Genomic DNA, 24,951 nt, shown 5'->3' on the forward strand with positions numbered 1-24,951 from the left:
ATCACTGGCCTTCCTAGACTTGACCACGATGTCGTCCACATAGGCCTCGATGGTCCGCCCGATGTGCTCACCAAAGACATGGGTCATGCACCGCTGGTATGTGGCCCCTGCGTTTCTAAGGCCGAATGGCATAGTCACATAGCAGTACATGCCAAATGGTGTGATGAAAGAAGTCGCGAGCTGGTCAGACTCTTTCATATTGATCTGATGGTAACCGGAATACGTATCAAGGAAGGATAGGGTTTCACATCCCGTAGTGGAGTCAATGATTTGGTCGATTCGAGGTAATAGGAAAGGGACTTTTGGACATGCTTTGTATAGACCGGTGTAGTCTACACACATTCTCCACTTCCCATTTTTCTTCTTAACTAATACAGGATTAGCTAACCACTCCAGATGAGACACTTCTTTGATGAATCCAGCCGCCAAAAGCTTCTGCACCTCCTCACCGATGGCCCTACGCTTTTCCTCGTTGAATCGGCGCAAGCGCTGCTTCACCGACCTGGAGCCGGCCCGAATGTCCAAGGCGTGCTCGGCGACCTCCCTCGGTATGCCCGGCATGTCCGAGGGACTCCACGTGAACATATCGGCATTTGTGCGAAGAAAGTCGATGAGCCCGGCTTCCTATTTGATGTCGAGGGTGGTGCTGATCCTCAGCGCCCGGTCGTCGGGGCAGGTGGGGTCGACCGGGACGAGCTTGACGGCCTCCGTTGGGCTCGAAAGTCCCGGCGCGACGCTTGGAGTCGGGCGCCTCGCTACCGAGTCGGTCAAGGTTGACGATGAGGGTCTCGGCCTCTACGATAGCCTCGGCGTACTCGATGCACTCGACGTCGTAGTCGTATGCATGCTCGTACATGGACTCGACAGTGATGACTCCATTGGGGCCCGACATCTTGAGCTTGAGGTAGGTGTAGTTGGGGACCACCATGAACTTGGCGTAGCATGGACGCCCTAGGATGGCGTGGTACGTTCCCTTAAACCTAACCACCTCGAAGGTGAGGACCTCCCTGCGGTAGTTGGAGGGAGTACCGAAGCAGACGGGCAGGTCAATGCGCCCAAGGGGCCACGTGCGTTTCCCCGGCACAATGCCGTGGAAAGGCGTGGCGTCACCTCGGAGCTGCGACTGGTCGAGCTCTAGGAGCTCTAGGGTGTTGGCATAGAGGATGTTGAGGCCGCTGCCTCCGTCCATCAATACCTTAGTGAGCCGGGTGTTGCCGATGATAGGGTCAACGACAAGTGTGTACTACCCGGGGTTCGGGACATAATTGGGATGGTCATCCCAGTCAAAGGTGATCGCCTCCTGAGACCAGTTGAGGTACCGAGGAGCGGCCACCTTCACCGAGAAGACCTCCCAGTGCTCCCTCTTCCACCGGCGTGCCGTGAGGCACGCTGAAGGCCCGCCGAAGATCATGAAGGCGTTGTGCACCTCGGGGAACCCATCGTCCTTGTCGTCATCCCTGTCGCCGGTGCCCCTCCTCTTGGCATCGTCGTTGAGGAGCCCGAGCTTGGCATAGTAACGCCGGAGCATGGTGCACTCCTCGAGGGCATGCTTCACCAGGCCCTGGTGGTAAGGGCAGGGTTTCTTAAGCATATCGTCGAAGAGCCCGGAGCCTCTAGGGCCTTGGGGATTCTTGCGCTCTGCGGTCGTGACCAGGCTAGCTTTAAGGACTTCCTGCTTCCCCTGGCGACCCTTCTTCTTTTTCTTGGGAGGTGGGGAGCTGAGGCCCCGGGGGCCTCATCCCTCCGCTTCCCCTTGGCGTCGTTGTTAGGGAAGATGGCCCCAACGGCCTCTTCGCCCAAGGCGAAGTTGGTGGCGATGTCGAGGAGTGCGGCCGTCGAGGTTGGCATGTTCCAGCCCAATTCTCAGACCAGGTCTTGGTAGGTGGTGCCGGAGAGGAAAGCCTGGATGATTTCCAAGTCGCCAACGCTTGGCAACTCAGTGCATTTCCTGGAGAACCACCGGATTCTTGCGACAACTTTTGAGGTCCCAGGAGTTCCCAGGGCACACGTATATGCCCTGAAAGTTCTCGATGAAGACCCTTACCAAGTCACGCCAGTCGTGGATCTACGAGGGAGGGAGATGTTCAAGCCAGGCTCGCGCCGAGTCTGACAGGAACAACGGGAGGTTGCGGATGATGAGCAGGTCATCGTCCACGCCACCTAGCTGACAAGCCAGGCGGTAATTGGCCAGCCAAAGTTCAGGATTAGTTTCACCACTGTACTTCGTGAGGTTGGCCGGTTGCCGAAACCGGACCGAAAAATGAGCAGCACGGATGGCTCTGCTAAAGACTCGAGGACCAGGTGGCTCAGGGGAAGGACTGCGGTCTTCCCTACTATCATAGCGGCCACCTCGGTGTGGATGGTAGCCCCGGGCGGGCCCCTCATTGTCGTGGCGCCATCGCCTATTGACCACCTTGTGGTCGCCCTGCGCCTCGTGTCAGTTGCCGAAGCGGTCGTGCAGCAAGGGGACCCTGTTGATTGTCGGTGCCCGAGCGGGCTCGGGACAAACCGAGGCCTCCCTATCCTGCCAAGGCGGTGCCATGGGAAGGTCCGAGGTGCCTCCGCGCCGTTGAGAGGCAGAACTCTTGGCCTACTGCACCGCGGCGGTGAAAGGTCCTAATGGCTAGAGGGGGGTGAATAGCCTAATAAAAATTTCTACAACAACACTTAACCAAATGGTTAGACAATTATGAGGCGAAGCGAGTGTTGCGCTAGCCTACTCAAAATGCAAGCCACCTACCACAATTCTAGTTTAGATAGTGTCAATTCACACAAGAGCAATGACACTACCCTATGTTAGTGTGCTCTCAAAGGCTAACTAAAGAGCCACACCAACCAAGCAAGCAAGCTCTCACAACTAGCTACACTAAAGAGCTTGTCAACTAGTTTGCGGTAAAGTAAAGAGAGTGGTTAGGATAGTTATACCGCCGTGTAGATGAAGAACCAATCAATCACAAAGATGAATAACAATGAAGACCAATCATCTCGGAATCAATGATGAACACAATGATTTTTACCGAGGTTCACTTGCTTGCCGGCAAGCTAGTCCTCGTCGTAACAATTCACTCACTTGGAGGTTCACGCGCTAATTGGCTTCACACGCCAAACCCTCAATAAGGTGCCGCACAACCAACACAAGATGAGGATCACACAAGCCACGAGCAATCCACTAGAGTACCTTTTAGCGCTCCGCCGGGGAAAGGTCAAGAACCCCTCACAATCACCATAATCGGAGCCAGAGACAATCACCACCTCCACTCGACGATCATCGCTGCTCCAAGCCGTCTAGGTGGCGGCAACCACCAAGAGTAACAAGCAAAATCCGCAGCGAAACACGATCACTAAGTGCCTCTAGATGCAATCACTCAAGCAATGCACTTGGATCACTCTCAATCTCACTATGATGATGAATCAATGATGTAGATGAGTGGGAGTCCTTTGGCTAGGCTCACAAGGTTGCTATGTCAATGAAAATGTGCAAGAGAGCTCCCTTGAGCCGGCCATGGGGCTATAAATAGAGCCCCAAACAAATAGAGCCGTTATACCCCTTCACTGGGCAAAACGCGCTCTGACCGGACGCTCCGGTCCACTTGACCGGACCCTAGACTCAGCGTCCGGTCCATAGATGGACGCCACGTGTCATCAGCTGCAAACGTTGTTCGTCGGATTCCAACGGTTATGACGCTGACCGGACGCTCCGGTTAAAACTGACCGGACGTTGGAACCTTAGCGTCCGGTCGAGTACAGTAAGGGTCGAAACCTGGTTTTCCTCAACCGGACGCGTCCGGTCCACCTCGATCGGACACAGCCAACGTCCGGTGGTAAACCCTAGCCACTGTACCGACAGTCAACGCGACCGGACGCAGGCAGTCAGCGTCCGGTGCTTCTAGATTCAGCGTCCGGTCACTAGACCGACGCTGGCATCAGCTCTGTTCTCACTTCTATCTTCTCCACCATTGCTCCAATGTGCCAACCACCAAGAATTTGCATCCGGCGTAATAGAAAATAGGCATTTCATCACCACCCATCTCAACCCTGCACACACCTTGTGCACATGTGTTAGCATATTTTCACAAATATTATCAAGGGTGTTAGCACTCCACTAGATCTTAAATGCATATGCAATGAGTTAGAGCATCTAGTGGCACTTTGATAACCGCATTTCGATACGGGTTTCACCCCTCTTAATAGTACGGCTATCAAACCTAAATGTGATCACACTCTCTAAGTGTCTTGATCACCAAAACAAAATAGCTCCTACAAGTTATACCTTTGCCTTGAGCTTTTTGTTTTTCTCTTTCTTCTCTTCAAGTTTAAGCCCTTGATCATCTCCATGCTATCACCATTGTCATGTTATGATCTTCATTTTCTTCTCTACTTGAAGTGTGCTACCTATGTCATGATCACTTGATAAACTAGGTTAGCACTTAGGATTTCATCAATACACCAAAACCAAACTAGAGCTTTCAGGCGGTCTTGAGGAGATCCTAGAGCTCACCGCGGACCCGTCGCCCCTCCGTGGTAGAGGGCTCGGGCATCGTTCGGACTAGCATTGCCGCAGCCGCGATGTTCTGGCTAGCGCAATTGAAGATTGGGGGTTGCTCACCCCCTTCATCGTCGTTGATGCGGTGGTGGACGTCGCGGGCCCTCCGCCGGGCTCCTACGCCATCACCGCGACCTTGCTGCTCCTGCTCGAGAGTGTCTCAAAGCTACTGCAGGAGGAGTCAGTCTTGTTCAACATTGGCCTGAAGCTCTCGGAGTTGTTCTAGGTCCGGGCGTCAAAGTTGTCCGGGGGCAAGGTTCCCGTTCCGCGCTGCCGGTGGGACAACGCGTGGAGGTGTGGCGTCGCCTGCCCCCTGGCGAAGCGGGGAATGGTTGCCTGCCCCCTCATCCTCATCGCCTATGCTCAGCATCCCGAGTCCGACGTGGAAGCACTCACGAGTGAGATCGTAAGTGCCTTCGTCGTCAGAGTCGGAGTAGCCGAAGCAGTAGTCGCTCGCGGCCAGGAAGCGGTGCATGGCTTTAGGGTCGCGAAGTCCGAAGAAGTCCGCTCCGGCCCACGCCTTGTCCTCCTCCGAGGAGTCAGTGTGGATGTGAGTCGAAGTCATGGTGTCGAAGTCGAGGGCGAAGCGTTGGTGGCGTCCTGAGGGCTCCGCGTGAGCAGAAGCGTAGGCGGAAGCATAGGTGGCGGCGGCATTTCTCAACCCGAAGGGGTATGGGGATGGTGCCATCGCCAGGTTTTGCTCCGCCGAAGTTGACTCCTCAGGAGGTGGCGGGGCAGAGCTTGATGACGGGGCGTCGCCGCGCGCCACCAGCGTCTTTCTCTTGTTCAGGCTCAGGCTAGACAGGTCCCCAACCAGGGACCTTGTGCCAACAGCTGGGCGTGGGATATCGGTGGAGCGCGGCGCGTCGCCCTGAGCTTGCACGGTGCCGGGGTGGTCCCGCCCGTGCCACGCCTGGCGAGCGTGATGAGAGCGGTGGCCTAGGTGCCGCCTGCGCCTAGGCTGCTGGGGCGTGACGTCGTCGACGATCAGTGGGATTCTGGGTGAGAGGAGTACCATATCGTACTCATGTCCTAGAGACATGAACTCTAGGCTCCCGAACCAGATTATCGTGCCGAGACGCAGTGGTCGCACGGGGTCTGCCATCCGGAACTTGTCGGGATGACGAAGATGACACGCAGTAGTTCCTCTACCTGGCGCGCCAACTATCGGTGTTTTGGACCGGCGGGCCCTCAACCAACTAGTGAAAATGTACTGCGTGCCCCTAATCCTGGATGGTGATGTAAAGAGACACAAGGTTTATACTAGTTCAGGCGATAGGTGCCCTACGTCCAGTCTGAGAGATCGATCTTGTATTCCTTGCACCGAGGTGCTTGTAGTCAGGGGTTACAAGCAGGGCGAGAGAGGGAATTAGTCCCAGGTCTCTGCGTGGAGCGATGTGACTTGCTTGAGACGTTGATCTCAGGCCGCGGGAAAGCGTGTGTGTGACAGAGTGTTGCTTGCGCGTAAGTGAGTGAGTTTGTCTGTTCTTCTTCCTATGCGTGTTTGTCTATCTCGTGAGCTCGTCTATACCTGAGTGTCTGTGAGCATCAGGGTCAGTCTGTCCTCTCATAGAAACAGCCCCGATCCCTCCCTTTTATAGTTGAAGGGGGGACAGGGGTGATACATGTGTTAGCTACGTGGCGTCGTGCGAACAGAGGCGGCATGTCCGAGCCCTGTAGCCTATGATGGCATGGTCGATGGAGTGGTCCGGCCCTTAGAGTGCTGGAGCAACGCGCCGGTCACGTCCGATCCTGTGCGACATGGGAGCTCTAGTGATAGCTTGACGCAGGGCCTGGCGGGCGATGTGCCGGTCGCTGTATGTTGACCGCGTGAAGAGCCGAGGCTCAGTTGGTGCCGAGGCCGAGCCATCGTGGGGGGCTCGGCGGGCGTGAATCCCGAGGTTGCCAAGACCCTGAAGTAGATTGCCGAGGCGTGGAGGGAGCAGTTGGCCATGTACACTGATTCCGAGGCTATAGTGACCCGGACTGGACTCCCCACGCCGCGTTGTTCCTGGAGCAGGGGTTAGGTAGCACAGTGCAGTGTGGGTGCTGGTCGTGGGCACAGTATCGAGCACAGCGGCCGGCAACCCCTACCCTATCCTGTCCCGGACGGTATGGTGCTGATGCGACTTCCCGTCTCGTCGGCTGCTCTGCTGTGTCGAGCCGTCGTCCGTCTGATGTTGCGGGAGTGGTTGGTCGCATTAATTAGACGCGACGCTCTGTTGTGGTGATCGATCGAGGCAGAGGCGACTGGGTTATTGCCGAGCCGGCTTCGAGCGAGACGGAGAATCGGCATCTCGTCCGAGGCTGTACGCGCGGGGCCTCGGGAGAGACGGAGAATCGGTTCCCCGTCCGAGGCCTTTCGTGCGAGGCCTCGAGCGAGGCGGAAAATCGGTAGACCGTCCGAGGCCCCTCGTGCGAGGCCTCGAGCGAGGCGGAGATTCGGTGGCCTCGGACAAGGCCGGGGGATAGCCAATAGTTATCTCTTGGCTCTGATTCTGACGGGGTCTAAGCGATTTTTTCGGTTTTTGCTTAGGGGACCCTTCTTATAGTACCCGATAGTATACTAGTAAATATTGGACCAATAATTTCGTACGTGTATATTATTTTGTGACTTTGTTCATGTATACTCAAGAATATTTGATCATGTTATTCTAACTTATTTTTCTGGCTCTCCGTCCGTATTTATTTCCGTATTTCCATATATCCTCACCCATTTTTAATTTCGTTTTTTTCCAAACCCGATCCTGTTCTGCTAGAAATATAGAAACGGAAATGGGAGATGAGTTTTTCTGTCCATCCCTGCGGCCCAGGGCCCCTGGCCCGTTGAAGAAGACCAACCCTCGCTCCGCGCACAGCATTTGACGTGTCCGCTAGGCTATCACCAACTGGAACTACATGTTCCCGCCCGCACACCTAGGAAATCCCAAAATTACAGCAATGCCATATACGTACTAGGAAAATAGACTTAGAACAAAATTCAATTTCTTTTCATGCAAAACACGGCATCTTCCTAAAACAAATTAAGCACGCGTTCCCAGCTTATACTAAGGTCCCACCAAATGAAACATCTGCCAATTGATCATCAGGAGAGATTTTAGACCTGAAAATTAATGTAACTTGTCCAGAGTAAAACGATGTGGAATTAAATAAACCAACAAAAACATGAACTGTGAGGTAATTATAGTTATCAGTGGCGGAGCTATGTTAAGATCTCAAGTGATCGATATGGGACGTCCTCGTCCGTGCCCCACGCCGTGCCGCTGCCCTCGACTGCTCCCTGTCGCTGCACGCACCCTAGATGGCTGAACCCTTGATGCAAACCGAAGAGTGAAAGACCATCAAAGATTGAGGGAGAGCCCGGTCAGGAGTTAATGAGTTGGGGACACTCCACACGTGGGCTGATGGGCTATGACTCAAGCGAGCTCTTGACCTTCTTCAATTCCTTGTCGCTTCGTGCGATCATGTCGTGCCACCGGCGCTCGGCGGCGTCACCTTCCTCTATGAGGCGCCAAGAGGAAGAAAGAAGAGGGGGCGAGGGTCTTCCATGCTAGCTCCGCCTGTGGTTATTATCCAATTTTTTTTTGTCTTGCTAGTAAGGAGTATTCCCTACATCGTGAGTTTGACCATAGTTTTTTCTACTAAATACAGTTACAATGCCTATAATTGTGTAACCTGGATCTAATAATCCTCATTAGATATTATTGACTTTTTTCAATAAATTTAATTAAACATAAAATAACCTGACTTAAGAAATGCTTATATTTCGAGGGAGTACGTAGAAGCAATCTAGGATGAAAATATGGGTAAACATGTGTAAAAGTACAAACCTTTATCTAACCAATCTCAATGAAAGAAACTACAAGCTACATCTGAGTGCCAAGTGACAATTAGTAGCGCTTATTAGAAAATGTAACCCACGTCATTCAATGCCAAAAGTTGATGTATAGTGATGAAAAAAAAGAGACGTGTTTTCTACTTGTGTTCCGTTCATTTTTATATTTATAGTAATAGTATAGAAATTAGACGGAAAATGGGAAAGAGTGTTTCCCATCTATCATCTCTGCGGGATCCCGTTTTTAGTTAGAAAAAAAAAATGGACCTGTATTTATCCAAATCTGGCCCCAATAATTGTCCACCATCTTCCCAACAGCACCTCACGTAGAACTGACCCTGCGTTTATTTCCCCCTGAAATGACGAAATACAGCATAATTGAGAGGCATATCCACAAAAGCTTGTCCCGTCCTTAACCAGAATCGCCGCGAGCCAATCCGTCTCCGCCAGCAAGCACCAATCCCCCATCACCACCCCCGCCCGGCGCCCGCAGCCTTTATTCGCCACCGCAGCACCCCCTGCTCGGCCTCTCCTACCAGCGCCGCGCGCCACATGGCTCCCGCGTTCACTAGCCTCCTCCCCGCCGCCGCCGCGACTGCCTCGCGGCTTCCCTCGGCGGCCGCCGCCGGAGCGGCATCCACCTTCGTGCGTCTCCCGCATCACCCGACGGGCTGGGCTGGGGCCTCCGTCGCGGCGCCGCGTACGGCGGCGCGCAGGCGGGCGCCCGGCGTCGCCTACGCCACCGCCGCCACCGAGAAGAGCATCTACGACTACACCGTTAAGGTGGCCTGTTTCTTCTGTTCTGTTGAGATTGAGATTTCCGCTCGCCATGGCCACTTGATTTTTTTTGCCATAGCCTGCTGCACTGGCCCCAATGGATGGCGTTGCGCTGTGACGTGCTGACATGCCTGAAATCGTTTGTGCGGGCGTAATGGAAGCACCGTATGATTTAGACTGTTTTTGTCTTGCTGCTTGTTGCGCGCTGTTACTGTATCTGTATTAGGCATCGAGGTGGTGGTGTTGGGGTAGGTGGCCGGTGGGGGCGTTGCAACCATGTAATGATTGGTGTTTTAAGTGTTCCGTGGCGCTGACTGTTATGTTTGATAATCGGCTGAAACAGCCACCATGTGGATGCTATTGAAGCGTTTACTGAATGTGTATGACAACATTAGTATCACTATCAGGGTTGCAATGTGTTGCAAATCGTAGAATGTTTCATGGGATTATGTGTTCTAAGGAGTTGTTGAGGTAGGCGCAAATTTGTAACCGTGACCAATTCAATTTTATGATATACATGTTTTTTTTGGGTTGTTGAACTTGGCTGAAGTTGGCCAAATCAGGTTGACAGAGTCACAACCACTTTTGCAGATCAGGTCCTTCTAAGGTAGTAAGGTTAGGTATCAAGGGCGCAGAGTGTTGTAGCAGTAGACTGAATGATTCTCCATTCTTCTGACTTTTAAGGATGCAAAGTATACTGTGCTTGTTTTCCAACTACCATTCCACATAAATTATAAAATGGATTATAAAAATGGATATTGTCGTTTGTTGGCATGTAATGTTAACCAACTAGATGATTCGCTGAACTTTCACAGAACAAACCTCTTCTTTTCAGATGCGTGATTGTGATAGAATTAAGTTTGCATCTGAGTCATGCTTTAAGATGAAAGTGTTAAACCCACCATGGATATTGCTGTTCGATAATGTGTTCATTCATGTGCATATTTTCGATTGATTGATTCCTATTCCTCCTTTCAACTTTATTGGCAAATTTAAGGTGCATGCAAAGTTTGAAGGTGGGCATTTTAAATCATTGTTTTTAGAATGTATTAGGAAATTCTTGTAGCCCTAGACTTATTGGACCAGTTAACCAGCTATATGCTAGTGAATGACTTAAAATAGCAGGGTGGTTAGTTGCAAAAATATCAGGCAGGGTCACAGTGAAAATAAGTAAAACAAAGAAAGCTTATTATGAGAAATTTTATGGGATACCATTTGTTAAGTGGTGAAATCTCAAGTTTGTGAATTTTAGGTTTCCCCAATGCTTTTCCTCCACATGTTGTAGTTTATTGGCATCTTACATACGAATACATGAAGAAATAACTTTAGTACTTTACCTTAATAAGATCGAATATGTATGCACTTGTACCTGAAAGAATTATTCACTTTTCAGGACATTGATGGAAAAGATGTTCCTCTTAAAAAGTTCAAGAATAAGGTGTTGTTGGTTGTTAACGTTGCTTCTCAATGGTAATTCATTGAAAAATCTTTCACCAACCACATTCTATGGTAATTTATTTAGTATTTTCTGGCATTTAACTTGGCATTCATCTGTGAATCTCAGTGGGTTGACAACAGCAAATTACACTGAACTATCTCATATCTATGAGAAGTACAAGACTCAAGGTACGGTAATTTGCACTGAACAATGTTGTGTATACTTATCATTTTAGGAAATCTAAACTAGACATTATATTTCCAATTAAAAGAGTTGCCAAAATTTAAGTAGCAGTACCCTTTCAATTGTACGTTTGATCCTAATTATCTCATAAAACCACACAATCAAAACCAGCAGTTTAACTCTAATATATGCTGATGTTTCTTGTTTATGCCACTTTTCTTGTTATTATGTAAGTGACCTTTTTGTTTGTCGCATATATCCAGTACGCCTATTCTACTGGATCATCTCAATGCATTTGCTGATTGTCCTGATTTCTTGTCTGAGTGAGCATAGGTCTAGGAGTTTAAAGGTTTCTATTAATTTTTGCAATATTTCTTGTGTCGTCGTAGCAAAAAAATATATTTCTTGAGTCATCATAAGTGAGTAGTTCTTGCTTAATATATCTGTGTGGGGGCAGACCCACATTGATCCAAGCCAGGGCACATGCCCACACTCATATTTCTGTTTCAGTGGACGTTGGGCCTTATCTACGGTAGTTGTAAAAGCACAGTAGTTACCAGACCCCTGCTTGATTTTTGGGCTGGTCAGCCCCTTAGTGTGTACAGCCATTCCAGATGTTGTCATTGTGAAGAGGATCCTCCCCTAATCTACAGTTAGTTCCAAAAGTCAACTTTAGAGTTTTGATGCACATTCTCCTCTCAGGTACATGAAAAGGAAATGTTGATGTTAGCATGAACCTTGACTTCTTGGGTTAATAGTAGATTTGACATCCTGCATTGTGTTGTTTAATAGTTTATTTGACATGTAGGGTTTGAGATTCTGGCATTTCCTTGCAATCAATTTGGTGCACAAGAACCTGGATCAAATACTCAGATTAAGCAGTTTGCATGTACAAGATTCAAAGCTGAATTTCCTATTTTTGACAAGGTATGGTAATTGCAGGCAGCTCAGTCATCTGTTCCATAGTTTATCCTGCTTATCATTGTCTGACTTTACTAATAAAAAATATTAGTGCATGATGTCTTTTGCTCTTCCTTCTACAATGTCAGGTTGATGTCAATGGATCTAATACAGCCCCCATCTATAAATTTCTGAAGTCCAGTGCTGGAGGATTTTTGGGTGATCTAGTCAAGTGGAATTTTGAGAAGTTCTTAGTGGACAAGAATGGCAAAGTTATTGAGAGATATCCACCAACAACTTCACCATTCCAGATTGAGGTGCGTGATTACATCTCTAACTTACTACGTCACACCTTCTTTGTATATTCAGTCTATTTTTGGACTATGTGTTATTCACTAATTCAATAACATTTTCTTTTCCATATGGTTATAAGGGATAGGTACTTAATTAGGTGATGGGCACTTAATTGCATATGCCTATGCAGTGTTATCAATAATTCATTTCCCTATTAAGTAGTGATCTTGTGAGCATATCATATGTCAATTAAGCGGAAGCATGTAATCATAATATCTATAACCTATGAAACATTTTTGAAGAATCATTTAAACTAAGAATTAAATCAATTTGTCCTCGACTGCTGATTTTACGTAGTAAATTTGAAATAAAAGATAGAATAGAACAAAATAACAACCTGTGGACCCAATAATGGATTTTGTGTACATCACGTTTGGGGATGATGACTTAGACGAGCATCTTTTGGAGTGTCATTCAACATGTTTTGCTCATAAAGTTGCTTTAGTGACCATCTTGAGGAATGGCATTTTAAATTTTTCTTGATGCTTGGTGCTTGGTACACCAATAGCATAGAAAGTACTTGATAGGTAGGCAACTAGGGTGCTTGGTGCATCCACCTGAAATTAACCTTGTCACACTTGGGCTATAAGGTTATAACAGAGAGCTTCATATGGAATTTCCATGTGGCTCTAATAGTTCGTGTTTGGCAGTGCTGACAAATAGAATGGGCCTAGGAAATAATTTCTCAGTGCTCATTAAGTCGTGACAAGCGGTAGAGTCTGGTGCACGCGGTAGAGCCTTACCGCCTGTGACCGGAAGGTCCCGGGTTCGAGTCGCGGTCTCCTCGCATTGCACAAGCGAGGGTAAGGCTTGCCACTGACACCCTTCCCCAGACCCCGCACAGAGCGGGAGCTCTCTGCACTGGGTACGCCCCATTAAGTCGTGACAATACTAATACACGAGTCACCCATGCTCAAGCAGCCCTGAGCATGCCAACTGTGGCATTAAGATTGTTTGGCTAAGAACTTTAGTTTTACTGGGATATACTTTTACTGATGTTCTGGAGCTCGCTTTGTCAAAAGAAGCATCCAGTACTGGCTTTGGTATAAAATATTCTCAAGTTGTAGTAATGGATCAGTTTTCGACTTTCATCGTGTTTTGTGCTGTCATTTTGAAGTGGAAATCAGATCCCATCAGTTCTTGTTCCATTTATCTTCCCATTGATTTGAGCAACAATTTTGCTTTCAACCTGTTTTTCCTGTCACATTTCAGTGCATTAAGACATCACTGCTTTGAAATCTTTCGGTTGGTTTTAGTTTTAAAATGCCCACTTTTGTGCTTTATCGAGTCGCACGCTCACCTGTCTTCTTGCGGTTATGATTTCTTAGGCCACTTGCTTAAGAAAGAAATCCAAACCCTTTGTGCCGACCTCCCTGCGGTTTTCGGTTTACATTACCATTCCACGTTGCTCACAGCCTCCTTGCTATGAATTTTCTTGCAGAAGGACATCCAGAAACTCCTTGCGGCATAAGTACTTCCAAGTCTTTCAGTTGAGTATCTGTATGACTGTATATAGGCCTCGTCTAGAAGCTAGAGTAATACGTAATTATATATATTTTCTGTATTGTGTTTCTTTCTTGTAAAATAACTCATTCATTATCTATACGTGGTTATAGATGTAACATGAGACTATATTAGATTTTGGACTATCAACTCCGAAGTTCATCTGTCCATGAAACTCTGCCCAATGGATTAGCTTATGGGGTGCACTGGCTGGGAGCATCCTGAATCCTTGACTTGGGTTCACCTGTAGTTTGGTGTAGTTGGTTTGTGTACCGAGTCCAGATGGATTGTCTGGTGCTGTCTCCACGCATGCGCGCGGCATTGCTAGTTTATGCCGCTATTCTGTATGCTGTGTTTAGCCAGTTAGCAACACCCAATGTGATCTCTATCAGTTAATTAATGTCTGACCATTTCTGGCCTAATCCACGACTTAATCTCCACCAAAATCCAACTAGACCTCTCCATCATGATATTGCCCAGTGCCCCACACCGACCTGACGCTTTTGCTGAGTTTCTTGATGGCGTTCGCATGAAGGATTGGATTATGCCCTTTGTTGATCATAATATTCTGGAGTGACAAAGTAACCACAAAGGCCTGTTTAGGTTTGCTTGGATTTCATCCGAAAGTTATAAGAGTTTTGTATCTAAACCAAGGAATGTCCTATATGGTTCCTAAGGAATATCAGCTTATATCCTAACACCTTTTTTTTTCGAAGGGGCGGCAAAAGCTTTGCCGTGATTTATATTAGACGAAAGAAAATAAGAATAAGTGTCGTAGCTAAGGTCTTGTTTGGAATGGGAGAATTCCAAGTTCTGTAGGATTAAGGACCAACACGTGTAGTGTGCCTGCCTTTAGTTAGTCGTCAAAAGATAGAAACCAAATCTGGATAATGTCAATGTGATCTCACCAGTAGTAGGCCATGATATCATGCTTTTGCAGTATTCACTAATCACCATTAGCTTTGACCCTGTGAACGCCTGCCAGGGCCCACTCCCCCAACCTTTACTCCCCTATTTAGATGACCATCTACCCATAGCGTAGCCTCTCATCACCCCTACAATCCATAGCAATTCTGGAACAATCCAAACCTCATTGTAATTGTAGTCCCCACAATGCCTCGATTATTCCTAACCCTAATTGCCATCGCCGTTGCTGTTGTCAGCTCAGTGGATTCACATGCCACTGACCGCGCTGCTCTGCTGGCCTTCAAGTCCGGCGTCTGGGGCAACCTCTCCGACTGGGGCTCCCCTAAAATGTGCAACTGGACTGGCGTCACATGTGACTCGACAGGGCGTGTGGCACACCTTCTTCTCTACAAATCTAACCTCAGCGGCATCATCTCCCCGGCGATCGGCAACCTCTCCGCTCTCAAGACGCTCGAGCTCCGATTCAACCAGCTCTCCGGCAGCATCCCGCCGGAGCTCGGCATGCTGTCCCAGCTCCTGGTGCTGAGACTTGGCCACAACAGTCTCACCGGTAGCATCCCGGAGGCTGTCGTCTGCAACTGCACCTCCTTGACCTCCATTGCCTTGAGCAGCAACTCCCTCACCGGCGAGATCCCTTTCTCTGCTCGATGCCGGCTTCCGCACCTGCATCACCTCAGCCTTTACGCAAACAGGCTCGAAGGCAGCATCCCTTTGTCCATGTCCAACTTCACCAGCCTTAGCTGGGTGTTGTTGCAGTACAATTCCCTTGGCGGCGTGCTGCCATCCCAAATCTTCAACAAGATGCCATCCCTGCAGTATCTCTACCTGTCCGGCAACAGCTTCTCAAGTGATGGCGGCAACACCAACATTGAGCCTTTCCTTGCCTCTCTAGTGAACTGCACCGGATTGCAAGAGCTTGGAGTGGAGTCGAACGGCCTCGGAGGCGAGATCCCGGCAATCATCGGCAACCTGTCGTCAGCCAATCTCTCCATGCTCTACCTGGAAGACAACGAGATCACCGGTGCAATTCCTCGCGCCATCGGAAACCTCCACTCGCTGACAGATTTAGAGCTACAATATAACATGTTGGAGGGGCCAATCCCCACTGAGGTGTTCCATCCACGTTGGCTTACACAGATAGTCCTCTCAAATAACCAGATCAATGGTGAAATACCCAAATCCATCGGCTTAGCTCGACAACTAGTTACCGTCGACATATCGAATAGCGGTCTTCGAGGCGAAATACCAGAGACCTTATCGAACCTCACTATGTTGGAGAAGCTCCTTCTTGACCATAACCAGCTCTCAGGTGCCATACCACCTGGTCTTGGCTGCCAATTGATCCTGGACCTTTCTTACAACAAACTTACAGGTCAGATTCCTACTGGTGTACCTAGGCTTATTAGTAACTTCCAGATGTACCTTAACCTCTCTAACAATCTCCTAGAGGGCCCCCTAACATTGGAATTTGGCAATATGGAGATGATCCAAGCTCTTGACTTGTCAGGAAACAAACTCTCTGGGGGCCTTCCATCTTCCATAGGCGCTTTGAAAAACCTCCATTTCCTTGATGTTTCTTTCAATAGCCTTACCGGCATGATTCCTCAGTCTCTGCAAGGGTTGCCGCTCCAGTTTGCCAACTTCTCACACAACAACTTCACCGGTGAGGTGTGCAGTGGAGGGTCATTTGCAAACCTCACAGACGACTCATTTCTCGGCAATCCTGGCTTATGCGGGTCTATTCCCGGCATGGCGCCATGCAGCAGCAGAAAACAGCATGGCCGCTTCCTGTACATAGCCATCGGCGTCGTCGTCGCCGTTGCTGTCGGCTTGTTGGCCATGGTGTGCGTTGTTCTTTATCACTACCTGATGAGGAGTCATTTGAGGTTGACAGCCCCATCTAGTCAACTATCACGTTTTCCGACAGGATTAGTCAACGCCACCGGCGAAAAGGAGAGCAGCGAGCATCCAAGGATCTCGTATTGGGAGCTTGTCGACGCGACTGACGGCTTTTCGGAGGTGAATTTGATTGGGAAAGGAGGATACGGACATGTCTACAGGGGTGTCCTCCATGACGAGACAGCGATCGCCGTGAAGGTCCTGCACCAGGACCAGGGCCGCGCCGGTGAGGTGGTCGCCGGCAGCTTCGAGAGGGAATGCCGGGTGCTCAGGAGCATCCGGCACCGGAACCTCATACGTGTGATCACCGCGTGCAGCACGCCGGAGTTCAAGGCCGTCGTTCTCCCCTTCATGCCCAACGGCAGCCTCGAGAGCCTCATCCACGGGCCTCCGGCCGGTGGCAAGCCGGCGACGGCAGGCGGGCCGCAGCGCCTGGACCTGGACCTGCTGCTCAGCGTGGCCAGCAACGTCGCCGAGGGCATGGCGTACCTGCACCACCACGCCCCCGTCAAGGTCGTGCACTGCGACCTCAAACCGAGCAACGTCCTCCTCGACGGCGACATGACCGCCGTCGTCTCCGATTTCGGCATCTCGAAGCTGGTGATGACCGACGGCGCGAGAGATCCGGAGGTGATGGGCGACGCATCGACGTCCGTGTGCAACTCCATCACTCGGCTGTTACAAGGCTCTGTCGGCTACATCGCGCCCGGTACGTACGTGAGCAACACATGCCGACATGCGATGTGCCCGGCCACTCTCTCTGGCTTAAATTTTTTATGCATGCAGAGTATGGGTTGGGAGGCCGGCCATCGACGCAAGGCGACGTGTACAGCTTCGGGGTGATGCTGCTGGAGATGATCTCCGGGAAGAGGCCAACGGACGTGATCTCCGAGGAGGGGCACGGCCTCCACGACTGGGCCAAGAAACTCTTCCAGCACCAGCAGCACGACTTGGGCAGCGTCGTCGAGCGTTCGCTGCTGCAGTTTGGCTCGCCGCCGCGGGGCGAGGTGGAGGTCGTCGTCGTCTTGGAGCTGCTTGAGCTCGGTGTAGCGTGCTCGCAGCTCGCACCGTCGATGAGGCCCACCATGGACGACGTGGCGCACGAGATCGCTTACCTCAGGGACGGTACGTGGAGGAACCACGGGGTGACGGATCTGAAAACCAGTGACCAGAAGCAGCTGAACTCCAAAGCAAGATTTACAGTCTAAGTACGAATGCAGGATACACTACTTCAAGTATGTGGCGTATATGTTTATGCAATTAACTTTGAATTGTTGGGATTGGTATATTGCCATGTCTTTACTCACTACGTCCCCAAATAAATTAACTTCTAAAATTGTTTTAAGTCAAACTTTTTTATTATCAATCGTAATTTGTAATTTTGATTTAATTTTAATCTAATTTGTCATCTTTTTCCATACATGTTGCATATGTATTGAAACCTTTTCTTATTTTTCTCCATATCTTTCGATACATTTAGATCATCATTGCACAATGTACTATAGGCGGACGTGGTAGTCTTTAGCCTATTAAAGGTGAAAGAGATGATTTTTCATGGAAATCAAAATATTACTCTCTCCATTCCAAATTGTAAGTCAGTTCTGGCTTTTATACGTTTTGTCTAAATGCGTACCAAAATTATGTATCTTTTTTTTTGCGAAAGATGTATCTTAAACAAACCAGAACGATTTACAATTTGGAATGGAGTATTTTTCTATAAAATTTAATTTAGAATGTAGGCATCTACTAATTATAATTTGCATGGACAGATGGACTATTATTAAGGTGTTTTGTTTCCTTAGAATCTATTTGAAAATAAAAATATTATTTTTCCATAGATTGTATTTATATTCTGCCTTTACCAATTGTGTTTAAGTGAACTCTTTATTTAAGTATTTTTCTTTCAACTCACTGGGAAAGAAAAATTGTTATCTTTCTCTCAATTTTTATTTTAAATTTACCATTTTAAATTGTATTTGCCATTGAACTCTTTGGTTTATCTAAACAATAGATTATGATAAAATCGAATTGTCAACGTTCTATTTTTCCCACAATTAATTTTGTAATTTCTATTGTAAATATGTGGTGGCTCTCTTCAATCTATTGTATTAAAAATAGAAAAATAATAATCAACGGTGTTAACCACATTTCTTTTTTATATTGTACCTCGCTAAAATAGACTAATATGCTGTAAAATGGCCAATATCATTTAAGATTGATGTCTTGGAGAAAAATTGCCACTTAAATATTTAAATGGTTTTAAAAAACATATTTTACCATTACTTTTTATGTTATATATTATCAAACCTATAGAACTGTATTTTATCGAGTTACTTTTCTGAACATGTGATTTGTACATATATGAACTAAAAATACCAATTTAAACAATAGTATCAAAATTTTAAAAATTCACAATTTTTTTCTTAAGCACAAAACATCAGAATTCTAGACGGGACTTGCCTACTACGTGTAAGGACCAAAGACCTACGGCTACGGATCAGAAAGACGAATCCGTGGTAGAGTAGGACCGCTCGCTAGCCGTCATTGTCCCCGATGCCGTCATCACCCTCCCCGTCGTGGCGGCCGCCGCGCCCTGGTGCCTGGCGAGGTCTTCCTTGAGGAGGGCAATCTCATGGCACACCTCCGCCATGGTCGGCCGGCCCGACGGCGAGTGCTGCGTGCACACGATCCCGAGGTCGATGAGCTCGACCATGACGTCGTTCCAGAGCCTCTCGTCGGCCACCGCCGACGCCGCGTCCGTCAGCCACGACTCCGCCACGATCTTGCCGACGTCGTGCGGGTAGTGCCGCCTCACCCAATCGTGCAGCGTGAGCCCCTCCTGGAAGATCACGTCCGTCGGCCTCTTCCCCGTGATGAGCTCGAGAAGCATCACGCCGAAGCTGTACACGTCGCCCTGCGTCGACGGGTGCCCTCCCATTCCGTACTCTGATGAACCATGCAAGAACAGAGCACACCAAAAATGTTAAGCAAACGTACGTGACATGGTTTAGATTGTTGAACTTGGTTGATGAGCAAAGACTCTGTACCTGGGGCGATGTAGCCGACTGAACCTTGCAACAATCCGGTGATGGAGTTGCACGGATCAGCTGAGCCGGCGGTACTGCCGAGGTCGTCTCTGTCGCCGACGTCCTTGACCAGCCGGGCGATGCCGAAGTCCGCTACCACGGCCGTCATATCGTCGTCGAGGAGGACGTTGCTCGGCTTCAGGTCGCAGTGCACGACGCGGACCGGCGCGTAGTGGTGCAGGTAGGCGAGCCCCTCCGCGACGTCGCTGGCAATGGAGAAGAGCTGCGCGAGGTCGAGGCCGCGGCCCGGCCCGCCGTCGGGCGGGTACAGGCGGCTCTCCAGGCTTCCGTTGGGCATCAGCGGGAGCACGAGGGCGTGGAAGTCCGGCTGGCTGCACGCGGTGACCACGCGCACCAGGTTCCGGTGGCGCGTCCGCCGCAGCACCTGGCACTCCCGCTTGAAGCTCTTGCTCACCTCGCCGCCGCTCTTCGGGTCCAGCACCTTGACGGCGACGCGCGTGCCGTCGCGGAGCGTCCCCTCGTAGACGCGCCCGAACCGCCCCGTGCCGATGAGGCTCGCCTGCTCGAACCCGCGCGTCGCCTCGGAGAGCTCCCGGTGCGACACCCTCGGGTGGTCTCGCTCCGTCGGCTCGTCGGCGTCGGTCAGCAGCATCGAGCGGCGCGAGTCTCGCCGCAAGCCTGCTCTCACCGCCGTGCGGCACGCGACGACACCGATGATGGCAACCGTGAACGCGACGACCGTGATCACCACGGGCAATACCACGCGCCGGTCACGAAGCGCTGGTCGGTGCTTCGAGCCGCCGCCGCCGCCGCACCGAACCAGACCGGACACGGACCCGCAAAGGCCAGCATCGCCGAGGAACGCGTTCGCCGGGAAGCTCGCGAAGGCCCCAGTTCCGGGCACCTCGCCGGAGAAGCCGTTGAAGGAGAAGTTGACATGTCGCAACGACGCCGCCGTCGCTAGCGTCAGCGGCAGCGCACCCGTCAGACGGTTGTACGACACGTCAAGAACCTGCACGAACGGCAGGGCGCCGATGGTGTCCGGGAGGCCGCCCTCCAGCGTGTTGCCGGAGACATTGAAGTACTCCAGCGCGACGCAGCTTCCGAGCTGTGGCGGTATGGTGCCGGACAACCTGTTGGACGACAGGTTGAGCACCTGCAGCATCACCATCTTGCTAATGGCAGCAGGAATCGGCCCTTCCAGTTGGTTGCCCGAGAGGTTCAGGTAGAGCAAGCCGCCAAGCGCGGACAGGTCCGCCGGGATCTCGCCCTGCAGCGCGTTGTGCGAGAGATCGAAATTCTGCAGGTCCACGCATCGCGCAAGGCTCGGAGGTATGGCGCCGGAGAGACGGTTGTGACTCAGCACGAGCTCGCGGAGCTGCGTGAGGTTGGAGAGCGCGTCCGGGACGGCGCCGGTGAGCCGATTGTGCGAGAGGTCGACGAGACCTAGCCGAGGGACCGTGCCGAGCGACGGCGGGATCTCGCCGGAGAGCATGTTGTTGGAGAGGTACAGCCGCTCGAGCCGCTGCATGGCGGCGAGGCCCGGTGGAATCGAGCCGTTAAGGAGGTTGTGCGACAGGTTCAGCGTGGTGAGGTTGGCGAGGTCGCTGAGGTTCGCCGGGATCGGGCCGAAGATGTTGTTATACTCCAGTTGGAGCTGCTGGAGGCCCGGGGAGAGGCGGCCGACGACCGGCGGGATCGTGCCGGCGATCTCGGTCCTGGCGATGCCGAGCTCCTTGAGGTCGGTGCAGTTCGTCAGCGACGCGAAGAAAGGCTCCAGGTCGGTGTTGTTCCGCGGACTCTCCAGAGAGTTGTACGTGAAGTACACAAGCTCCAAGCGCGGCATTCCGCCGAACATGTTGGACGGCAGCTCGCCGGCGAGGAAGTTGTTCTCCAGCAGCAGCCACCTGAGCTTCGTCGAGTTGGATATCGACGGCGGGATGCCGCCGACGAGGTAGTTGGACCACAGGACCAGGAACGTGAGCTCAGGGAGCGAGCAGTCTCCCCGGAAGGGGATCTCGCCGTCGAGCGAGTTGGAGGAGAGGTCGAGGTACTGCATGGTGGTGGTGGAGAAGTTGCAGAAGATGGCCTCCGGGATGTTGCCGGAGAAGTTGTTCTCGCCGAGGTTGAAGTACACCATGCTGCGAATGCGCGTGAGCTCCACCGGAATCGGGCCCTCCAGGTTGTTCCCGGAGAAGTCGAGCGAGTTGAGGCGGGAGAGGTTGCCGAGCTCGGGAGGGAGTCTCCCAGTGAACGCATTCATCGACATGGCTAGCACGGTGAGGCGAGAGAGGCTGCCCAGCTCCGGCGGGACGCTCCCCGTGAGGAGGTTTCCGGAGAGGTTGAGCACGCTGAGGTTGGAGAGGTTGGCGAGCGCAGGAGAGACTTCGCCGGAGAGCCTTTGCTTGCTTAGTGTCAGGTTCACGACACGCCCCGTCACCGCGTCGCAGGCGACGCCGATCCAGTTGCACACGTCGTCATGTGGCGCGCCCCAGCTAGCGAGGACTCCATTGGGATCACTAGACACGCCGGACTTGAAGGATAGAAGCGCATCGCGGTCATCGTCCAACCCGCCGGCAGCGGCCGAAACAGCTGCGCTGATCGGGCCGTACGGGAGGAAGAGGAGAAGGAATGCGAAGAAGATGGCGGCGGACATGGTCGCAAGCTCCATGGGAGCATGAGGGTGTGTTGGGGGAGAGAGAGCTCTAGGCCTCTAGCTTAAGACATTGGAGAGACAATGCTTGTTGGTGATAGCAACTTGCTACACCGCTGGGTGTTTAAAAGGAGGGAAAAGAGGCGTCTCCCTGCCTAACTGCCGTCTGGCTGCAGCCGTTGCACATTGGCGCCAAGTTTTTGACTTTGCATCTGCAGGGACACGTGTCGGGACACGACTGGTTGGCACCCGCGGTGTTTCGCTGAAACGTGGGGCCATGTCGTGTTATGTATGGAATTGTGGATATGGAATAATCTAACCGTGGATTAGCACGCAGATGAGGTAATTAGTAAGGCGTGGATTAGTGAGAGAGGCGGTGGATTAATTAGTGGGCGCAATCATGTGTCGTGTGCGTGTGTAAAAAAGGAACCGTGCGTGCGGCCGGATGGGCCCACCAAGATTTGCACGCGTACGTCCACGGTGGAACAGTTCTTGGTCTGGATATTGCCTTGTACAGAGCTGTGTAAGTTGTGGTAATCAGGTGGCTGCCGATCAAAGGAAATGTGGGTTTGTGGTGTGGACCGCCATTGCTCCGAATTGAAAGCTGGGTCTATATGTATGTAGGCTATCTTTGGGGATATAGGGATCTTTTTTAGCATTGCTTTCGAATAGGAAATAAACAAAGTTCAAAGGGTGGCACTGATTCTTCCACACAATGCGAAGAGATCAATTTGACAAACTCTATTCTCCACTCTAGATTGTTGCAGTGTAAAAATAAAATTTATATAGAGGTAGGTCAAACCTCCTCTGATAACTAAGATTGCATAGGCTATAGAGCGTTCATGTATGTTCTTGAGGCTAATTTAATAAGGACAACTATAAAATTTAGCAGAGGTTATTAGTATATGACCCATGCATGTGGTACACATATTTGGTTTATTTGTGCTTCGTATATATTAAGGGCTCATTCGGATATAGCCCGGAATCCACCCAAGCAATCCAGCTAGGAATTGTTCTAGGGAACGGTTCACTAAACCGAACGAGCCCTAAGTTGATGAAGAATCCTCTTGTTTGGCATATATAGCACTCCACGGTATTCTATGGAGAAGCTGAAGTAGAGGTAAGATCATGTTTGTAGCTTGTACATTCAAGCAGTAAGTCATTTTAGCTTTTTTAGATACAATAATTTTTATTATAAATCTAGATATAATATATATCTAGATGTATATTAAAATTATTTATTCAAAACGATTTACAATTTGAAATGGAGAGAGTACTAAAATGTCAGTAATGGAGTAACGCCGGATCATCACAGCTTTGCCGTCCTGCCGCGTATGATGCCATATGGTTAACTATGCCATCGATTATGCAAAAGAGATAAGATGATAAGAGCATTAGATGGAACGCACTGGACAAACGCATGCCGTACGTGTTAATTGCTGTGGTTGGCCTCCATTTATTTACTTCTTTTGCAAAAGGGGTACTACCATCTTTTGTACGAAAAAGAACAAAAAGACAAACCAAGTGCAGTATGAATTAGAAATCACTGAGCTAGTTACAATCACATCAATCTATGGACAGTTCTAGTCTATGGACAGTTGGACACTTCAGCATCACATACATCAGTTCAATCAAGCTGTTGACGCATGCAATGCATACGGAGCCTTGTTTAGATTGCGGTTAGTAATCAGTATTTGACATTGTAGCATTTTCATTTGTATTTGACAATTATTGTCCAATCATGGCTTAACTAGGCTTAAAAGATTCATCTCGTAATTTACAATCAAACTGTGTAATTAGTTATTTTTTTATCTATATTTAATACTCCATGCATGTGTCCAAAGATTTGATGTGATGGAGAGAGAGTGAAAAAACTTGCAATCTAAACAAGGCTCGGGTCTTGTTTAGTTTCTCATCGTGCCTGTCACACACATACATAGAGTATTAAATATAGACTAAAAATAACTAATTGCACAGATTGTGACTAATTTGCGAGACAAATTTTTTAAGCCTAATTAGCCTATGATTTAACAATGTGGTGCTACAGTAATATGTGCTAATGATGGGTTAATTAGGCTTAATAAATTCGTCTCGCGGATTACTGAGGACTTCTGTAATTTGTTTTATTATTATAATCCGAACACTCCGATATGATACCCGATGTGACATCCCTAAACTTTACTCTGTGGATTTAAACGCCACCTTCGTTTTTTAGTTCCCTTATCCAGATTCAAAACTAGAATTGTGTTTTTTTTCTGGACGGAGAGAGTAAATTGATTCTTGTAAAGTTTCTATACAATTTCTGTAAAATCATTATATCCAAAGCTGTATCAAGACCCTGTTTGGAACCATAAGCTGATAATAGTTAGCATTAGTTGATAAGAGTTAGCTACTCCCTCTTTTACAGGTTATAAGATATTTTGGCTTTTTTAATTATACATAGTTTTTGCTATGTATTTAGATATATAGTAAAAATAATGTATCTACAACGTGCATATAGGTGGTTTAGTTTGCCCCAAGGCAAACCGCCTTGGGAGGACATGAACCGAACAAGTCTATAGTATCAACCAGTGTGGTGGCTTACGCGTAATTGCAAAGCTGGTATTAGGAGTGCAACTATATATGTATCATATATTGTATTATATCCTGATTTTTGTATGAATATTTACTTTATCTTACCGCCACTATTCTTTCTGTCAGACTGTCACTACTATAATAACTGTTCTTTGAAAGGAAAAATTCAGACATGGATTCACTACTCTAAAGAAAGTTTGCGTTCTTTTAACTTTACCGTCATCACTTTGCTCTTTTTCATACGTATCTACTCTGCACTCACCTATTCTCCTCCTCTATTGCAATTGATTTTTCGTGTTGTCGGGAGATCACCTTCCA

The 24,951-nt window shown here is 49.5% G+C and overlaps 3 protein-coding genes across 3 annotated transcripts; 2 read left to right on the top strand and 1 right to left on the bottom strand.

Moving 5' to 3' along the window:
• The first annotated feature begins 8,837 nt into the window (after positions 1 to 8,837).
• Positions 8,838 to 13,708, top strand: LOC136521761 (probable phospholipid hydroperoxide glutathione peroxidase). The gene is made up of 6 exons (XM_066515537.1): positions 8,838 to 9,161; positions 10,549 to 10,625; positions 10,720 to 10,781; positions 11,585 to 11,703; positions 11,826 to 11,993; positions 13,472 to 13,708. Exons 1-6 carry the CDS (start codon positions 8,931 to 8,933, stop codon positions 13,499 to 13,501), a joined length of 687 nt encoding a protein of 228 aa, XP_066371634.1. The 5' UTR covers positions 8,838 to 8,930; the 3' UTR covers positions 13,502 to 13,708.
• A 139-nt stretch (positions 13,709 to 13,847) lies between these two features.
• On the top strand, positions 13,848 to 17,695 carry LOC136521760 (putative leucine-rich repeat receptor-like serine/threonine-protein kinase At2g24130). Its single transcript, XM_066515536.1, has 2 exons — positions 13,848 to 17,068; positions 17,146 to 17,695. The coding sequence occupies exons 1-2, from the start codon at positions 14,647 to 14,649 to the stop codon at positions 17,565 to 17,567; spliced, it is 2,844 nt and encodes a 947-aa protein (XP_066371633.1). The 5' UTR covers positions 13,848 to 14,646; the 3' UTR covers positions 17,568 to 17,695.
• Positions 17,696 to 17,841: 146 nt separating this feature from the next.
• LOC136521759 (putative leucine-rich repeat receptor-like serine/threonine-protein kinase At2g24130) lies at positions 17,842 to 22,591 on the bottom strand. Its single transcript, XM_066515535.1, has 2 exons — positions 19,407 to 22,591; positions 17,842 to 19,305 (listed from the first exon to the last, which is right to left on the bottom strand). The coding sequence occupies exons 1-2, from the start codon at positions 22,075 to 22,077 to the stop codon at positions 18,857 to 18,859; spliced, it is 3,120 nt and encodes a 1,039-aa protein (XP_066371632.1). The 5' UTR covers positions 22,078 to 22,591; the 3' UTR covers positions 17,842 to 18,856.
• Positions 22,592 to 24,951: the final 2,360 nt, after the last annotated feature.

Source organism: Miscanthus floridulus, chromosome 18 (genome assembly GCF_019320115.1).
Source record: "Miscanthus floridulus cultivar M001 chromosome 18, ASM1932011v1, whole genome shotgun sequence".
Taxonomy (NCBI): domain Eukaryota; kingdom Viridiplantae; phylum Streptophyta; class Magnoliopsida; order Poales; family Poaceae; genus Miscanthus; species Miscanthus floridulus.

What these genes read in the sequence shown, in the direction of transcription:
- LOC136521761 (XM_066515537.1), top strand. Translation starts at nt 8,931, where the DNA reads ATGGCTCCCGCGTTCACTAGCCTCCTCCCCGCCGCCGCCGCGACTGCC. An exon ending in GTTAACGTTGCTTCTCAATG is followed by an intron (nt 10,626 to 10,719) that starts GTAATTCATTGA and finishes TGTGAATCTCAG; the next exon opens with TGGGTTGACAACAGCAAATT. An exon ending in CTTCACCATTCCAGATTGAG is followed by an intron (nt 11,994 to 13,471) that starts GTGCGTGATTAC and finishes ATTTTCTTGCAG; the next exon opens with AAGGACATCCAGAAACTCCT.
- LOC136521760 (XM_066515536.1), top strand. Translation starts at nt 14,647, where the DNA reads ATGCCTCGATTATTCCTAACCCTAATTGCCATCGCCGTTGCTGTTGTC. An exon ending in TGTCGGCTACATCGCGCCCG is followed by an intron (nt 17,069 to 17,145) that starts GTACGTACGTGA and finishes TTATGCATGCAG; the next exon opens with AGTATGGGTTGGGAGGCCGG.
- LOC136521759 (XM_066515535.1), bottom strand. Translation starts at nt 22,077, where the DNA reads ATGGAGCTTGCGACCATGTCCGCCGCCATCTTCTTCGCATTCCTTCTC. An exon ending in AGTCGGCTACATCGCCCCAG is followed by an intron (nt 19,306 to 19,406) that starts GTACAGAGTCTT and finishes ATGGTTCATCAG; the next exon opens with AGTACGGAATGGGAGGGCAC.